General features: G+C 52.9%; 1 protein-coding gene across 1 annotated transcript; it reads left to right on the top strand.

The window, feature by feature from the left end:
* The first annotated feature begins 3,248 nt into the window (after positions 1–3,248).
* Otub2 (OTU deubiquitinase, ubiquitin aldehyde binding 2) lies at positions 3,249–15,176 on the top strand. Its single transcript, XM_069997673.1, has 6 exons — positions 3,249–3,433; positions 11,299–11,394; positions 12,893–13,011; positions 13,613–13,697; positions 13,906–14,100; positions 14,952–15,176. The coding sequence occupies exons 1-6, from the start codon at positions 3,431–3,433 to the stop codon at positions 15,156–15,158; spliced, it is 705 nt and encodes a 234-aa protein (XP_069853774.1). The 5' UTR covers positions 3,249–3,430; the 3' UTR covers positions 15,159–15,176.
* The last annotated feature ends 2,548 nt before the right edge of the window (positions 15,177–17,724 follow it).

Here is a 17,724-nt window from a genome sequence, read left to right as displayed (position 1 = left end):
GAGCCGCCATCTTGGACCCAGCTGCTTTTAGCTGATTACCATGAAGAACTTCCAGGCGTCTAGTTCTTACAGATAACCACGTGCCGGCCAGGGCGTGGGAGCTTGGGGGTGCAGGCAGAGCGGATGGGCAGGGCAGGTTGTGCAGATACAGTACTAGGCAATCTCTCTGCTGAGTAGAAGCAAGGCACTTGAGCCAGGCCACGCTCAAGGCAAGTTATCACCCAAGGGTGTGAAGCCCAGTAGTGGGGCGGTGGGGGGGAGGGAGACACTGGGGAGCAGTTGGGTGTCACATGACCTTCTCTAAGGCTGGAAGCTAGAACTCATTTCCCATGCCATCAGGAGCTGGCTCCTCACCTCCTTGAAGCCGTCTTCCTACACTGGGGGAGCAGGAAGTCCGGAAGGCAGGGAAAGGGCAACGGTGGGCTGGGCCTTACTGTGGAGCAAGGTGGGGTGGAGCTGGGAGGCTTCTCTGTCTCCAGCAGCCTGCAAGGACCAGAGCACGAGTCACAGGCTCGAGGGCAGCAGAGCCCACCACCAAGGCCACACGCGGATGTCCAAGCCCTTTGCTGGAGGCCTCGCTCTCTTCTCTACCTGTGAAGTGGCCATCCCCCCCCTCTCCTGACACCTGGACATCACGTAGGAGGTACAGGAAGAGGGGACATTGCATTCAGGTAGCCCCTAAGGGGCTGTCCACATCTTCAACAACTTCTAGCCTGCAGAGGGAGTAGATGCTTTGGAAATGGGTTTCTCTCCTGCATAGCCCTGTCAGAGTTCAGGCAGAAGCCGAAAGCGCATTCACCGAGAGAGAGTGAGTTCTTCCTGCTCATCTGGGCTTCAGTGAGCAGAGTCCATTCATGCATTCACAGTGGTTTGCTGAAAGACCTCACTAGCAACTATATATTTTAAGCTTTTTTTTTTTTAAACGACACAGGTGGCCAACCTTCTCATAAACAAGGAACTAGAGGCCTGGGGAGTGGCCTGCGGACACACAGAGACAGGGGCCCAGCCAGACACACAAACCAATACTGGCTTCGCTTAGAGCTGCTGCAGCCTGCAGATGGGCGGGGCATGCGTCCTGGGCTCAGGGCTTAATGCCGCCTAATGCGGCTTAGTGCTCCTAGTCACCTGTAGGTGGTGAAAACTCCCACCCACACTCCACAGCGCCTCCTGGCTCAATCCGGGGACTTGGAGCACATTTTAGACCAAGCACTAGATGAGAAGTCAGAATTCTAGAGGCCCCACTCAATAGGCATGCTCCTAGCTCAGCTAAACTGGGGTGCTTCTGTCACTTCTCTGATTATGCTGCTATAAAAAACAAAAACAAAACAAAAACACACAAACACAGAGTAACTGGGGTCCTGTCTACTGGGGTCCTAGCTACTCAGGAGGCTAACATCTGAAGATGCAATTTGAAGCACCCTGGACAGGAAAGTCCATAAGATTCTTATCTCCAGTAAATCACAGAAGTGGTGCTGTGGCTCAAGTGGTAGAGTGCTACCTTTGAGCAAAAGTAGCTCAGGGACAGTGCCCAGGCCCAGAGTTCAAGCCCCAGAATTGGTAGCCAAAAAAGGAGGAAGAGGAAGAGGAGGAGGAGGAGGGGGGGGGAAGAAAAATAGAAGGAGAGAAAGAAAGGAAAAGGAAAAGGAAAGGAAAGGAAGAGGGAAAAGAAAAGACAAAACAGGGGCTGGGAAGGTGGCTCAGTGGTAGAGCGCTTGCCTTGCATGCATGAGGCCCTGGGTTCGATTCCTCAGCACCACATAAGGAAAAAAAAAACCGGAAGTGGCGCTGTGGCTCAAGTGCTAGAGCGCTAGCCTTGAGCTGAAGAACTGAGGGACAGCGCCCAGGCCCAGAGTTCAGGCCCCACGACCGGACCCCAAAAAAAAAAAAAGACAAAACAAAACAGAGCAGCGGCTCTGGAGGCTGAGGCAGGAGCATCACTTGAGGCCAGTAGTTTGCAGTCAGTCTGGGTAGCATAACAAGACCCTGTTTCAAAACAAAAACAAACAAACACTAAACAACAACAACAACAACAAAGAGCATGACCAGGCACTGGTGGCTGGTGCTTGTAATCCTAGCTACTCAAGAGGCTGAGATCTGAGGATTGAACTCAAAGTCAGCTTAGGCAGGAAAGTCTGTGAGACTTATCTTCAATTAACAAGCAAAGGGCCAGAAGTGGAGCTGTGGCTCAAGTGGTAGAGTGCCAGCCTTGAATGAAAAAGCTAAGGGACAGAAGCAAGACCCTGAGTTCAAATCCCAGTACTAGAATAAACATGTGCAAACACACACACACTCACACACACACAAACACATACACACACACACACACAAATGTAAGCGGACATGCATTAAACATGAAACACACCAAACCTACTAAACTCCTTAGCTTAGCAGCACAGCCCACTGTGACTAATCAGTTATTTGCCTCCTGATTCCAGGGCTGAGTAGCTATGGTTTGCTGTGGCTGTCTAATATCTTGGGGAAAGAGGTGGGGTGAGGGAAGGGATGGCATTTAACCCAGAAAAAAATCAAAATTCAATTCGTGGTTCACAGCATGGTAAATTAGGAGTAGGCAACTAGTTGAACTTGTGAACTGGAAATGGGTGTGGGCCATGTGCCATTCCCCTTCCCAGCTCCACGCCCCCAGTACCCCCAGTAACTCCTCCAGGGGTCAAGAGCTGGTGAAGGATCTTGGGGTGATAACTATCCCTTGTCAGATGTCCAGCACTAATGGGCTTGTACACAAGATGAGTCACCCCATGTCATTCCAGAGCCACAGCCCACCATCCTGAAAAGTTATTCTCTCCACAGACAACAGAAAACTACTGATTCGCGATGTGCAAGGGGTCAAATACTCTTTAGTAGCTACACGGGGCGAAGGAAGAGAGGGATCAGCTTAATGTGAGTGGACAGGTTTCCTAAGTGCCCAGGCTATGATCCGGAGCAAAACTGCATGTGTGACTTCGTTTGTGAATTAATGAGGGCCAGCTAATCTTTCAGAAGCCTCCAGTTTGTAATTTTGCTCAAAAGCCCTTTAGCCTTTACAAACAAGGACCGGTCTTTCTGGGTTAGGCTAACTCCTTTGGTCAGAAAAAAAAAAGGCAGCTGTGTCTTTAAAACGGGGCGGCCTCCTGTCAAATAGGCCCTTAGACCATAGGCTGGCGGCGCATGAAGTCCCACCCACTTTCTGTGACGTCCCGCGTCCCGGCCCCTGATTGCTCGCTCCCGACGTCAATCGCGGGGCCTGTGTCTTGCTGGGACACGGAGGAGGGCTCGCCTTTGGTTTGCGGGGCGGTCGGGTGAATTCTCCGCACGCCCTCGAGGCCGCCGCCGCCCGACCCCACAGTGGAGCCGACCAGCGCTTCCCGTGGCGCCTCCCGCACCGGATCGCTCCTCGCTGGGGCGGGACGTGAACCCGACGGCTCCGGTCACTATGGTCAGTGGCGGCGGGGGAGGGGGGAGCGGGGGGCGGGGGGTGAGACCACCGGGACCCGGGGGCGGGACGCCGGGGCGGGGTCGCGCGGGGCTCAGCCCCCAGCGCGCACCCGCCGCGGGCCGGGCAGCGCTGTGGGTCGGAGCGGGTGCAGGGCCGGGCGGGATGGGGGCCAGGACGCCCCTTCGTGGGGGAGCCGTGCAGCGCCCGGCCGCGGGCTCGGCCGCCAGACCCCCCCTCCCGCCCCGCCGCCCCGAGTGGCCGGTGGACAGACGGACACCGGCTTCACCCCTGAGGTCAACAGGTCGCCAGTGTGGGGCGCAGGAGTCAGGGGTCCGGGCCCCCCGACCCCCGATCTGAGTGCTGTCCGAAGGGCTCGGTGAGTCCCCCAGGCCGGCCCGGCCGGGGCGGGACAGGTGGGACACGGAGGCCGGACGGGACCCGGGCTGGCACCCATTGTGATGGTGTGTGGGCAGCGACTCGAACTCCAGTGCTCTCAGTGTTACATCAGCCCCCCTTCTGGCTGCCGTGGGGTCAGTGCCCCCCAACTCTTTGATCTCGGGGGGATCTGTAGCCGGGAAGGGCTCGGGGTCGCTGGGCTCACACGTGGGCACCAGGGCTGCCGTGGGCCCGCGCGGAGACGCGTGTGGAGCTCGAACTCGGCCACCTGCGAGCGCTGGGTCTCCATGCCTGGCCCCTCCTCCCACAGGCAGGGGTGGGCAGCGGCTGACCGCGGGGGTCCCCCTGGGTGGATTGCCGCCCCAGAGAAGGCCCAGGGGCTTACCTGCCCAGCTGGCGGGCCAGCAGGAGTTATGAGGGGTGCACACACACACACACACACACACACACGGGGTCTGTCATATGGTCTGGCCACCACTGAGTGGCTGGGGCAGTGCAGGCCCTTGCTCTGCACAGTGAGGTGCCTGACTCCACCCTGCCATCTGCCCTGGACTCCTGAGACCAGCAATTAGATGGTGCTGCGACCCAAAGCTCCTAACCCCTCCCCTGGAGAGCTTGGGGGCTTGGGGGAGGGCTGGTACGGTTAACCCACTCAACAGGATGCCTGCCTGGAGTCTCCGAGTGGCGTCAGATGCTGTGCAGGGTTTTCATTTGGCATTTATTGAGCACCTCCTGTGTACTGCACACGGTGCAAAGCCCTGGGGTTTGCTTTTGTGGTTGAATGAACGCATGGTGTGGGTAGTGATAGAAGGGAATTCTTAGAAACAAGGCGTCTTCCTCACTGTTTGTGTCAGATCCCAGGTAGGGTCCCAGGTGGAGGGTGAAGTCCCCTGGGAGGGCACACGCAGGGCTGCAAGTAGTGCATCCTCCTGCTCACTCTCAGTGTGTTTATTGTTTGGGAAAGAGGGAGTAAGTGTGGGACCCGAGGGGTAAATCCACCAGGGCCTGTTTGCTTTGTCCTGTCATTTGTCAGGCTAGCCGCCAGTGGGCGCTCTTGTGGGGCCTGTGCTGGGCACAGGTGAGAAAGACAGATAAAAGTGCCTCCCTTCTCTGCACTCTCTGCCCATGGCCAGGTCAGCATCAGCTCAGCTGCTGACATGGCAAAGAAGCCAGCCAGGGGCTTTGAGTACCCTGTGGGTATGGGAATGCTGGGAAAAGCTTCACTGAGGAGGCCTTTTGAGCTGGGTGTTGGAGGATGTATTAAGGGTATGCAGGGAGGGTTTGGAGAAGAGTACATTCTAGGCCAGGGGAGCAGTGGACTTACAGGCCTTGAAACCTGGTCAAGGGTGGAGTGTAGCATGGAGCTCCATGCCTGTAATCCCAGCTGCAAGATAAATGGAGATAGGAGGCCAGCCTGAGGGGAGGGAAGGCTAATGAGGCCCTATCTCAAAAAAGAGGCTGGGTATGGTGGTTCATATCTATGGTCTCAGCTACCTGGAAGGTGGGAGTAGGAAGAGCTGCATCCAAGGCCAGCCTAGGCAAAAATATATGAGGCTCTGTTTGAAAAATAACTAAGGTTAAAAATGGCTGGCAGTGTAGTTTAAGTGGTAGAGGGCTTAAGTTCAAGGTCCTGAGTTCAGTCCCCAGCAACACACACACACACACACACACACACACACACACACACACACACACACACACACACACACACACACACACACACACACACACACACACACACACACATATCCTGGGATGGGTTAGCCTCTGGGCTGTGGAGTTTGGGGAATCCGCAGAAGGGAGAACCATGCCATGGTTGGTGAGTAAGAGATGGTTGACCTGGACAGTCGCTGTGGCTGTGGAGGGGACCCCAGGTTGAGGTGGCTGGGCTGGAGTCTGATGCATTTCACTCATTCAGCATTAGATTATGGGGCCACTAGAACCCAGCTGGGCTGGGTGATAGCCATTCTCTCACAGAACATCTGGAGCATTACGGCATGGCAGGCAACAGGGGCTGGCAGTGACCGGCAGTGACCGGTAGACCATGTCCCTGTCCCCAGAGTTTGAGGTGTTGGAGGGGGACTGTGAACCAGTGAGCCCACCTGCCAGGCTGTGCCCTGAAGAAATAAAGCAGGGTGGGGTGATGGCCAGAGGGAGGGCTGCCGCAGACAGATGGTCAGGGCATCACTCAAGTCGTAAAGACACAGAACATTCCAGTCAGAAGCCAGCAGAGGGGTCTTCCATTTTTGTCTTTTTGTTGTTTGTTCCTTTTGGTTCTTTGAGGCAGAGCTTTAAACCATCCTGGCCTAGGACTTGTGCTCCTCCTGTTCAGCCTCCTGAGTGCTGGGATTGTAGGCGTGTGCACTATACCTGGCTCTCTCGGTCAGTTTTGTGCTGATGTAGCAGAATTCCACAGACGGAGTCATTTATAATGGACAGGCATTTATTGGCTTCCAGCTCTGCAGGCTGGGAAGTCTAAGATGAAGATGCTGGCGTCTGGCGAGGCCCACTTGCTGGGTCACAAGGTGCCGGGAAGCACCTGGAGGCAGAGAGGCTGGAAAGGACGGGAGGGGCGACCCCGTGACTGCATTAGCCTATTCCTGGGGGTGGAGCCCATGACCTCACCACCTCTCAGAGGCCCCACCCCTGCCACTGTTGCCGTGGCAATTAAAATTGTGGCATTCTGCTCCTGGGCCCCAGTGCTCCCCAAAGTCAGCTCATTCTAGAGGTCAGAGTCTCAAGTTAGCCAGAGTTAGGTGAGACTCGGAGTTTTCTGAGGCTGATTCCTCAGCAGGTGTGGGCTTGTGAAGTTATCAAGTTAACTGCATCTCCGGGCCAGTGGTGGCACAGGTCTGGGTCACACACTCCCAGGTGGGTAAGCAGTGCCAAGTAAGTCTAACAGTAGTGTGAGCAACACTGAGACTTAAGAACTCAGAATAATCTACCTCCATGCTCCTCCATGGACGTGCTGGGTTCAGCCTGAAGCAGCTCTCCCAGGCTGGGTCCCAGACCTGACATTCCTGAGCCTGCAGCTCCCCCAGGCTGGATCCTGGGCCTGCCACTCTCCCAGGCTGGATCCTAGAACTGAGTACAGCAGAGCAGCAGTGTCTGGAGCCCCAGAGGGCGTGCTGCGGGGTGCCACCACCCCCCGACTTTAAGCCCAGGATACTCATTTTGGACTTCTGACTTCCAACTCCATTTGTCCATCCGATAGAGCAGCAGCACACACCTGTGGCTACGTGTGTGGCTCCAAACATGTTTGGCTCACTCACAAAACCCTTGGAGCTGTCTGCATATGCGTTCCGCGTGCCACATCCTGGGTCGACACTGGAGAGGCCTTTTTCTGCTCAGGCCTGGGACAGGCCAGGCCAGGGCTCAAGCCAGGGTGGCTTCTGGAGGTGCCGAGCCTCTGCGAGGGGAGGATGCCATGTTCTGAGCTTGCCCTGCTGGCAGGCAAGGCTGGAGTCATGGGTGTACAATGAGAAGAGGCTGCTGGGCCTGCATCATGAGGCTGACCCACAGCCCTGAGGAATGTGGCTAGTCGGGCGCTGGCATTGGCTCCTGCGTCCCTGGCGAGGCTGGTGGGCACCGCAGAGCCTGGACTGCGGGTGTGCTCCGGTGCACCTAGGAAGTGTGTGTTGATGGAGTTTGTAGGCAGAGGTATGAGCTAGGGCCTACTGTTGACCTTGTTGGCAAAATATATCTACACCTCTTCCGCTAAAAATGATTTCCAAGCGGAGGTGCTAGCCGTCTGACTTAACTAGTATCAATTTGCAAAGTAGCAATTAAAGAGCCAACATCTTTTCATGAGGCCTCACTAGGTCTGACGGGTCAGTCAGGTGCAGCCTGTCTGTTCTTTCTCCATAACATCCTGGGAAGGTTCAGCCAAAGTAACAATTTGTGTCAGCCAAGGTCAGACTCACAGCATCCGTCCTGCTGTCTGGGCTGTTGTACCTGGAGCCTGGGTCTGGCCTCACCAGAGAGTGTGTACTAAGCTATGCTGGTGGGGACAGCCTGGAGACTTGGATCATTCTGTAGCTGTGCTAGGACTTGAAGGGCCAAGTTAGAAAATGGACTTGTCACCAATATACCAAGACGACCTAGTAAACATTCCAGGAACCACTAGAGGGCGCAGGAGCTATTCCATTGCTCCACCACCTGCGATTATTTATTTATTTATTTATTTATTTATTTATTTATTTATTTAGTCAGTCATGGGGCTTGAATTCTGGGCCTGGGAGCTGTCCCTGAGCTCTTCAGTTCAAGGCTAGCACTCTATCACTTGAGCTACAGTGCCACTTCCAGTTTTCTAAGTAGTTTACTGGAGATAAGAGTTTCACAAACTTTCCTACCTGGGCTGGATTTGAACCTCGATCCTCAGATCTCAGCCTCCTGAGTTGCTGGGATTACAGGTATTAGCCACCAGCATCTGGCTATTTTTAAATTTTATTTATAAGACAGAGTCTAACAGAGTCCATCAACGCCACCACAGGGTGGTTTTGAACTCACCATCCTCTGCCTCAGCATTCAGATTGCTAGAATTACAGGCAGGCATTACCATGCCTGGCTAGGTCTGGATCTTAAATAGTCCTGAATGAAGAAGAAAATTTGCCCCAACATCAATAGTAAAATAGGTAGGAAGATTTAAAACACATACATACATGCCCCCTCTGTATTTTTAAAGAGACAAATACCACTTTTATGAGGTCCCCAGAACACTCACATTTATAAAGACAGGAAGTAGAAAGATGATTGCCAGGGAATGTGGGAGAGGAGGAATGGGAGGTCTGGTTTAATGGCCATGGAGTTTGGGGTGGATGGTGGGGTGGTCACACAACCAGGAGTGGGGTCCTGAAAATGTGTATTTACTAGGTACATTTTGACCATAACAATAATAATAATAGTAGTAGTAATAATAATAATAACGCTGAAAGACAGGTATTGATCAAAAAGGTCACAAAGGGCGGGGTGTAGAGGGATGGGCGCAGGGAGTGAGGACGAAGGGGATAAACTTGGAAGAATGCCTCCCCAGGCCACTGGTAGGAACTAAAGGTGTAGCGTGTGCTGCTCTCAGTAGCGCACAGGGCCCTAAACCTCGTGTTGTGTGTGTGTGTGTGTGTGTGTGTGTGTGTGTGTGTGTTTTCCGGTAGGAGCTAAGGGTATGAACTCAGCCTCAAGTTTGCTAGGCTGGCATGATACCCCTTGAACCAACCCTCTCATCCTAATTTCAGTAGTTATCTTGAGGGAAGGATCTAGGCTTCTTGGCATGACTGGGATTACAGGTGTCTACCACTGTGTCCATCTTGTCTTCTGTGGAGACAGCCTCTCAGGCTTTTGTGCTGGCCTGGACAACTGATCCTCCCAGTCTCGGCTCCCCACATAGCTTGGGATGAGAGGCGCACGTCACTGCACCCAGCAATAAGTTGTGAAGGGGTCTGGTGGATTTTTCTGCCTGGGCTGGCCTCCAAGTGTGATGTTTCTGTTCTCACCCTCTAGTGAGCCACCACTGCCCGACCCACTGTTTGTTTTTTTTTATGAGTATGACATCAGCAGCTTAACTAAATTGGTTAAAAAAATGCCAGGCTTGCCCATGAGTCACCCCAGGCCCAGAGGGGGTGCTAAGACCCAGCCTTTTGGTGCTTCTGCGTTGGCACGGATGGGTGCAGAAACACCTGTAGGGATTATACATGATGCTAATGACTTATGTGATTTAGATCAAAACCAGTAAATGTTCTATGTGCCACCAAAGACAACAAAGCTGGCTTATTGTAAGGTTTATTGTTTATTTTTTTTGACAAAGGTCATTTTTTTATGTACAAAGCTCTGGACTAAATCTGCAACATCACACACACACAGACACACACAACACAACTAAAACAAGGTTTTGTCTTAGAGAAAAATGTACTACTTTGCCCTAATGTTTCATAATAATTATCAAATGAGTCACAGTTTCCTCAAGTTTTTATAAGAAAAAATACTGGCAAATGAAAATGGAACAATTTCAAGTTGTACGTTAAGTTTGAAAAGGAGATTAGAAGCTGGGGAGAGGCCACTCACACTTGCAAACTAGCTACTCCAGAGCTGAGATCTGAGGATCTCAGTTTGAAGCCAGCCCAGCAGTGAAGTCCATGAGTTGTTTTTTGGTTTTTTGGGTTTTTTTTGGTTGGTTGTGGAGCTTGAACTCTGGGCCTGGGAGCTGTTCCTCAGCTCTTCAGATCAAGGCCAGCACTGTAGGGGGGAGAGGAGAGAGAGAGAGAGAGAGAGAGAGAGAGAGAGAGAGAGAGAGAGAGAGAGGGGGGGGGGGGAGGGAGAGAGGGAGAGAGGGAGAGAGGGAGAGAGGGGAGAGAGAGAGAGAGGAGAGAGAGAGCACACGTGCAGGGAGGAGGGAGGAGGGAGGAGGGAGGGAGGGGAAGAAGGGAGCGTGAGGGAGGGGGGAAAGAGAAAGGGAAAGAGAAAGGGAAAGGGAAAGAGAAAGGGAAAGAGAAAGGGAGAGGGAGACTAGAAAGTGGAATGAATATGAGAACTGTCCCTTGGCACGAGCAGCAGGCTTGGAGAGGTGGAAAACACTTGAGCCCCTCTGGTGTTGCTCTTGTTCAGTCTTTTTGGTGGTGCTGGGCCTTGCACACTGGGCAAATGTTCTGCCATTGAGCTGAGCCTCAGCCTGCTGATGCCTTTGCTTGCCATGTGTGATCCTGTGCTATGAGCCTTGCAGATGGAAAGGTTTTTGGCAGGAGCTGGGGGAGACTGTGCTGTGTGGCTGGAGTAGTGGGGAGCACCCAGGCAGGAGACTGTCCCCAGCCTATCCATGCCGAGCCTTCAGACTGCCCCGAACAGAACCTTCCTCATACCTGGCAGCCTTGGACCTTTGAGAGCTTCTGGACTCTGGACTCTGCCTAGCGGTTAGCTAGAATTTGCATAGAATTTGCAAAGATTCCAAGTCATGCAGGTGTGACTTCCTGGGCCTTGTCAGGAGCATGTGTATAGTGCCCAACTCACAAGAATGTTGTGATTAAATGAGATAATAAGCATATATAAGCAAGCCTTTGTCCCAGAGCTTGGTATATAGTCAGTGCATAATGACAGCGCTTGTACATTTTGGCCTTAGCCACAAAGCATCAAACCCTCATCAGAGTGAGATGGGAATATCTCCGTATTTCCAGCCCCCAACACCAGGCTTGGGGTAGGCTGGATGTTCAAGGAGTTGGATGAATAAAAGCATGAAGGAATGAGGGAGGACCGAGGGGAACACAGCGACCCATCGCATTCTGGCATGAAGACTCAGCAGGTTTGAAGTATTATATTTTATACAACAAATCCACTTGCAGGTTGTAGGTTGAGTTTCCTTACCAGGAAGGAGGCACCCCATGATGGTGCTGACCCCAATCACCCCTGTCTCTGACGGTGCCGGTCCAGATGGACGTCTAGCCTGCTGCTCTCTTACATCTCAATGTGCTTTCTCTGCCTTTCAGAGTGAAACATCTTTCAATCTAATATCAGAAAAATGTGACATTCTATCGATTCTTCGGGATCATCCTGAGAACAGGATATACCAGAGGAAAATCCAGGTGTGCCAGAAGGATGGGCCGAGAATCCTAAATTAAGTGAGCTGGAGTTGGCCACAAAGGAGGGTGCCTCTTTGAGGGCTTAGTGTTCAGACCAGGTTCCTGGGCCCATTGAAGCACTTCTAGAATATTCTGATTAGCCATCTGCCTCAACAAGAAGTCCTTTCCTTACATAAAAAATTAATAATAATTTAAAGCTAAGCACGATGCTAAGTGTTTGATTTACTCACGGAACCTTCCTAATCTGTGAGGCAAGTACATCTGTCACCTCATTTTTTTTGTGCCAGCCTTGGGGCTTGAACTCAGGGCCTGGCATTTATCCCTGAATGTTTGTGCTCAAGCCTAGTACTGTACAACTTGAGCCACAGCTTTACTTCCAGTTTTTTGGTGGTTAATTAAAGAGCCGCAGGGGCTTTCCTGCCTGGGCTGACTTTGAACCACAGTCCTCAGATTTTAGCCTCCTGAGGAGCTAGGGTTATAGGTGTGAGCCACTGGCATCTTCTGGATTTGTCACCCCCATTTTATAGAGATGGAAACTGAGGTACATTCCCACCACTCCTGAGTGCTGAGCTGGGGTTTGAACCAGGCAGTCTGATCTGACACGTTACATTTGTAGCCACTATCCTAGTTATAGCTCAGGACAGAGAAGATAGCTGGAAGACCACTAGGGTCACTGCTGCTTTTGGGGTTGCATGTCCCAGAATAGACTGGCTCTGGTACAGAAATTGGCGCCCAGCCCTCCTTGGTATTCCACACTCCTTACTGCTCACTCTGAGAGGGTCTGCCTGACATGTGGCAGTCAGCAGCTCGGGGTGGCATTGGCGGCAGGCCAGCCACGGGCAGCCACCGGAGCAGTTGCAGGGGCTGAGGGGTGTGTGATGACTGTGTTCCCTGCCCCCTCTGAAGCTAAGAGCGGCATCTGGGGGCAGCCCCCTCCCCCCAGCAGCCTGCCTCAGGTGTCCCAGTCCTGTTCTAGGACGCCTTGAAAACCGCCCTTTGCAGGTAGAACCCCAGTAGCCCCACGAGGGGAGGGGGTGGGAGGGAAGAGCCAGACCACTGCAGAGACACTGGCATCTAGGAGCAGAGCTGCGGGGTGGACAGCATGGGCACATCTCACACTGCAGAAGTGTTTGGAGGACTGTCCATGCTGCTGCTGAAGCCCAATCCCCAGGCTCCACAGCCTCCTTCCCCATCTGCCAACTCTCCTGACCGCCCCCTGCCACGCACCCCCTGCCCCCTGCTCCTGCTGCAGTCCTCCAGGAAGCCATCTTGACTTTGGAGTCTGGAGGGGGATGCTCCAGGCATCCAAGCCAGTACTGCCCACCCTCTGTGGTCATTATGTAAAGCCCTGGCTGCCAGGGCTCAGCTCTGTCTGCTGGTGCACCCATGTGCCCAGGAGGTGGATATGTGTGGGGAGCTGAATGGAGGGAGCGGTTTAGCTGGGTCAGGGGGCTGGAGAGCCACTGCTGCTGCTCACAACCACTGCCCTCCCTGCCCACAGGAACTCAGCAAAAGATTCACTGCGATCCGCAAGACCAAAGGGGATGGGAACTGCTTCTACCGGGCCTTGGGCTACTCTTACCTGGAGAGTCTGCTGGGCAAGAGCCGAGAGGTCCTCAAGTGAGTAGCTGGCCTGGCTGTGGGAAAGGAGAGCTGGTGGCCCCCAATGGCACAGTGGCTAGAAACCTATCTAGCGCTACCCCCTCCTCCTTGGCCAGCCTGGCACACACAGGGGTCAGGTAGGCTTTTGAGAGAAAACACCTGCCTTCCATTCTGGGAACTCTGTTCCTGTCCCCAACCCCATCTTCACCCCCTTTCTCCTCCTCCCTCTCTTCCCATGAGGAAGGAGCCCCTGGAGGCCCAGGTCTCAGCATACTGCTTCAAAGCAGTTGGCAAACTTGATGGCCTAATTGCATTTTTTTTTTCTTTCCATCCTAAGGCTTGAACTCTGGGCCTGGGCACTGTCCCTGAGCTCCTTTTGCTCAAAGCTAGCGCTCTACCACTTGAGCCACAGCACCACTTCCAGCTTTTTCTGTGATTTAATTGGATCAAAGAGTCACACAGACCTTCCTGCCCCGGCTGGTTGTGAACCATGATCTGAGGATCAGCGTCCTGAGTAGCTAGGATTACAGGCATGAATCACTGGTGCCCTGCTTTGTGGCCTAACTTTTTATGTTGCTTGGTGTTTTCCTCTGTAACGGGTCTGTCTCTTCCCCTCCAGGTTCAAAGAGCGTGTGCTACAGACTCCAAACGACCTCCTGGCTGCCGGCTTTGAGGAGCACAAGTTCCGAAACTTCTTTAATGCTGTGAGTTCACATGGGCCACACAGGTTGAGGAGCCAGGGTCTTGCACGTGGATGGCACGCGGGCACGAATCCCCCCTTCTTTGGATTTAGCAGTGTCTGGCTGACTTTCTGCTGTAGCTTGAGAATCTCCATATGGGGCAATCTGAGGGAGTCCATAGGGCAGCATGGGGCTTGTGGGGGTCTGCCCTGCTGATGGCGGTGGGGTGCAGTTTTACAGCGTGGTGGAGCTGGTAGAGAAGGACGGCACAGTGTCCAGCCTGCTGAAGGTGTTCAACGACCAGAGTTCCTCAGACCGAATTGTGCAGTTCTTACGCCTGCTCACCTCAGCCTTCATCAAGAACCGAGCCGACTTCTTCCGGCACTTCATCGATGAGGAGATGGACATCAAGGATTTCTGCACTCATGTAAGTCCTGGAGTCTCCAGCCCCAGGCTTTGCTCTGTCTCCTAAAGTACCCCGGTCCCTGGCCAGGGCACACAGGTATCAGGTCTGCAAACTGCAGACAGGCCCCACTTGACAGTCACATCCCCTTCCTGGGGATTTACACCTGGAAAATCAAGACTTGGATTAGCCTCTTTAGACAGTTGCAGAATAGCAGCACCTCCAGTCATATTTGTCCCGAGATGTGTCCATGTTCATGATGTATTTATTGAAGGAATGTAAACATTAAGGCCATTTTTCCTACCTAGAGTATTTACATTTCCCTTGAAAAAGTTAGAAGAGGAAGCCCTTCGGCCCTACTTCTTGGATGATGACCATCAGCACACACAGGGCAGCTGCCCTCTCTGTGTGACACACACACTGGCCTGCCCTCATCGCTGCCCCCATTGGCTCTTCACCATCTGGACACCCACACACCCTCTGGCCTGGCCTCTCAGCACTTAAGCTGAGGAACCCCTGCATGACAGAGTCCCCTCTCAGCTCTAAGGTTCTTTGATGTTAACCTGAAGGACTCCTGCTCTTCCCCCGCATCCCGCCCCACCACCCCCGCCCCAGCTAGATTCTTCAAAGGATTTGGAATGAGAGGAAAAAGATGCAGGGTCAGTTTCTGCAATCCCAGCAACACCTCTCTGTGTTGCTTCCTCCCATGAGCCTCAGCTTCCTCTGTGAAATGAGGCATGTGGACACCTGCCTCACAGGTGCTTGGGAAGATGGCCCCTCGGCCCAGTGGCTGTGATCAGGACCTAGAGAGCCAGAACTGAGCTCCCCTTCCTCTGCTCAGCCTCCCTCCTAAGCTGGCTTGTTTGGCATTGCAGGAGGTGGAGCCAATGGCCATGGAGTGTGACCACATCCAGATCACGGCCCTGTCCCAGGCACTGAACATCGCCCTGCAGGTGGAGTACGTGGACGAGATGGACACCGCCCTGAATCACCACGTGTTCCCAGAGGCTGCCATCCCTTCCGTTTACCTGCTCTATAAAACATCCCACTACAACATCCTTTATGCAGCCGATAAACATTGATTAATTTTAGGCCAGGCAGTGGAACCTGTCACCTAACGGACTGTATTCTGAATGGAACATTCCGGCTTTTCAATTTTTTAAGCGATTTAGACTATAGCTAGAAAATGTACAGCCTTTTGGGCAAAGCCACTGAGAGTGAGGCCTGCCTTTTAGGGACGCTAGTGGCTTGGTGGAATTTTTAGTATTTCTTTTCATGGAAGATCTAATGCCTGCTAACTCTGGGCCAGGAACTCAGGAACCAGACCTTCTTCGGACCTATTTCTTCATCTGGAGGAACATCTTGCCAGTTTGGCATGGCTGGTGTGTAGAAACTGGGGACTTTGGGTTTCATTTCACCAGGGGCAGTGCCCCTCTGTAAGGAAGAAAAACTCAAGGTCAGTTGTCACAACCCAAGTGACAAGTGACACAGCAGCTATACAAAGACTCCTCCCAGTGACGTGTGGCTGAACGTTGGTGGACACTGACTGGATGGGAGGGTCTTCACGCAGGTCCAAGCACGATGGGTGTGCTTTCTCGCTCCTCACTGTAGGAGCCTTTACTACAAAGCTCAGGTTTAGAGTTCCTCCTCCTCTCAGTGGCAGAACTGACTTGCAGGGCAGGCCCTTTAAGGTCTGGACAAATTCCATGTATCCATGTCTGGCGATGCTGTCCATCATCCCCACTGAATCTTTGAAGCAGAGTCTAGGTACTCAACTGGGTAAGGGTTTGGGCTGCTTAGATACTAGCTGAGCAGCTGTGGCTGGCTGCCCGACCCGCTTCATGGGGAGATTAGGTGGGAAAGATAGAAGTCGTGGAAATGGGCAGTAGGAGAGATTTCCCTAGTTGGGAACTACATGGCAGCAGCCTCCCAGACATGCTCCTTAAATAGCTTCTCACTTGCTGTCTCAGGTGCTCTAGGAGCCCGCCCTGAGCTGGCAGGTGAGAGGGCACCCATCAGGAACCAATCAACCTGGCAGGGCCAAGGTGCTGCAGACCCCCGACAATGTGGGGTGCCTTTTGGGGCCTGCCTTAGCCAGGTTTCATTCTGCAGGGATTTGTAGTCTATTGGTGCTACTATGGGAGTCTGCTGACAGTGCGCACGAGGGCTGCGGAGCAGACTCCTGTTCGTACTATGCTTCTTGCCTCGGTGAAAGCCAACCGCACTTAGATGTTCTGGTTCTTCAGGTCCAGGTTGGGGCCCTGGAGCCCACAATGACCTCAGCTAGCATTTGGTTCAAGTTAGTGTGTCACTTTTCCCCAAGAATAAAATCCTGACTGCCTGCTCTTAGTAGGCATGCTGGGGTCCCTGACAAATTCCCTGTAATGTGTAAGGGTACACATTCCACATCTCCTGTCATCTTCAGGGCATCCGTTTCCAAATGGAAGGGCATGCACATGGGGCCTGACTGGTAACCTGGGCTGCTGAGTTCAGAGCAGCCTGGATCCAGAGGCTTATGGAGTGTCCTGTGACAGAACTTCTGGCACATTCCTTTGCAGCTTTACCTCTACTGTGCATCTGAGCCAGAGCGCTGCTGACACCCATCCCGGACTCTCTTCCAGCAATGAGTGTGTTAGGATTGATGCCCATTCTCTGGCAGAGGAAAGCCAGGGTGTTTCACAGTCTGTTTTTCTCCCTTCTTTGCAAAGCCGACAGCCAGATCTGGACCAGCACCCTCATTTCCTCCAAATTTGTCCTGACTTCTGTCTCTAATGGAAAGCGCTTCAGGGGAACAGTAACAGGACTGGAAACTCGCCTAAAACCCAGTCCTCCACAGCTCTCACCTGGCTGGTCTCAGCCCCATCACACTGTCAATCCCAGTTCCTGAATGACCCCCTCACAGAGGGGGTCACAGAGCTGCTTCTTCCAGACCAAGTGTTGGAAGGAAGAGGCTTTGAGGGCATGACAATGAAAATTTCTTTCCAGAGGAAACAATTGGTATGAATATTTAACAGCAGGGATAGCAGTTCACTTAACTTGGGCAGGACACCTATTATGAACACAAATAAAAGGGCTCTAGAACCAAACAATCATGGTTCAAATCTCAGCTTTGCCACTTACTAGCTGTATGATCTTAGCCAAGTCCCTTCACCTCTCTGAGCTCCAACCCCATTTGTGAATCAGACATTACCTATACACCCCAGGATTGCTGCTTAAAATGGGAATAACATGCATGTGACAATGAATGCCTGACACAGGGTGCTCTACTAGATGCCAGCCCACCCTCCCAGCAGGGAGGGCATTGCTGGCTGGAGAAGCATGCCACCTTGCAGTCATTGGCCAGTGTGAGCCACAGGGGAACAGAGACAAGCATACAGCCTGAGATGGGGTGGTGAGTGGGCGGAGGTTCACTAGTACTCAGGGCCAAGCTGTACAGCATCCCTGCACATAGATGAGAACATTGTCCTACAATTAAAATGGCTTCCACAAATAACTCGTCATGGCTTCTTAATACTGGGTGCCTGGCATATACCCAAGCGACCCAGCCTGTGGACACTATTGGTTTATGAGTAGAAGTCCATAGAAGGACAGATCAAGAACGCAAGAAGCTGCTTGAGCCTCACTACACTACTGCAGAAAGCCTCAAAA

Source organism: Dipodomys merriami, unplaced genomic scaffold (genome assembly GCF_024711535.1).
Source record: "Dipodomys merriami isolate MVZ:Mamm:240054 unplaced genomic scaffold, mDipMer1.0.p SCAF_50, whole genome shotgun sequence".
NCBI lineage: Eukaryota > Metazoa > Chordata > Mammalia > Rodentia > Heteromyidae > Dipodomys > Dipodomys merriami.
Note: the sequence above shows the minus strand (reverse complement) of the source record. Positions and strands in the feature narration are given on the sequence as shown.

Bases quoted from the DNA above. Each gene is read 5' to 3' on its own strand.
- Otub2 (XM_069997673.1), top strand. The intron at 13,012-13,612 runs GTGAGTAGCTGG...CTTCCCCTCCAG, and splicing joins AAGAGCCGAGAGGTCCTCAA to GTTCAAAGAGCGTGTGCTAC. The intron at 13,698-13,905 runs GTGAGTTCACAT...GGTGGGGTGCAG, and splicing joins TCCGAAACTTCTTTAATGCT to TTTTACAGCGTGGTGGAGCT.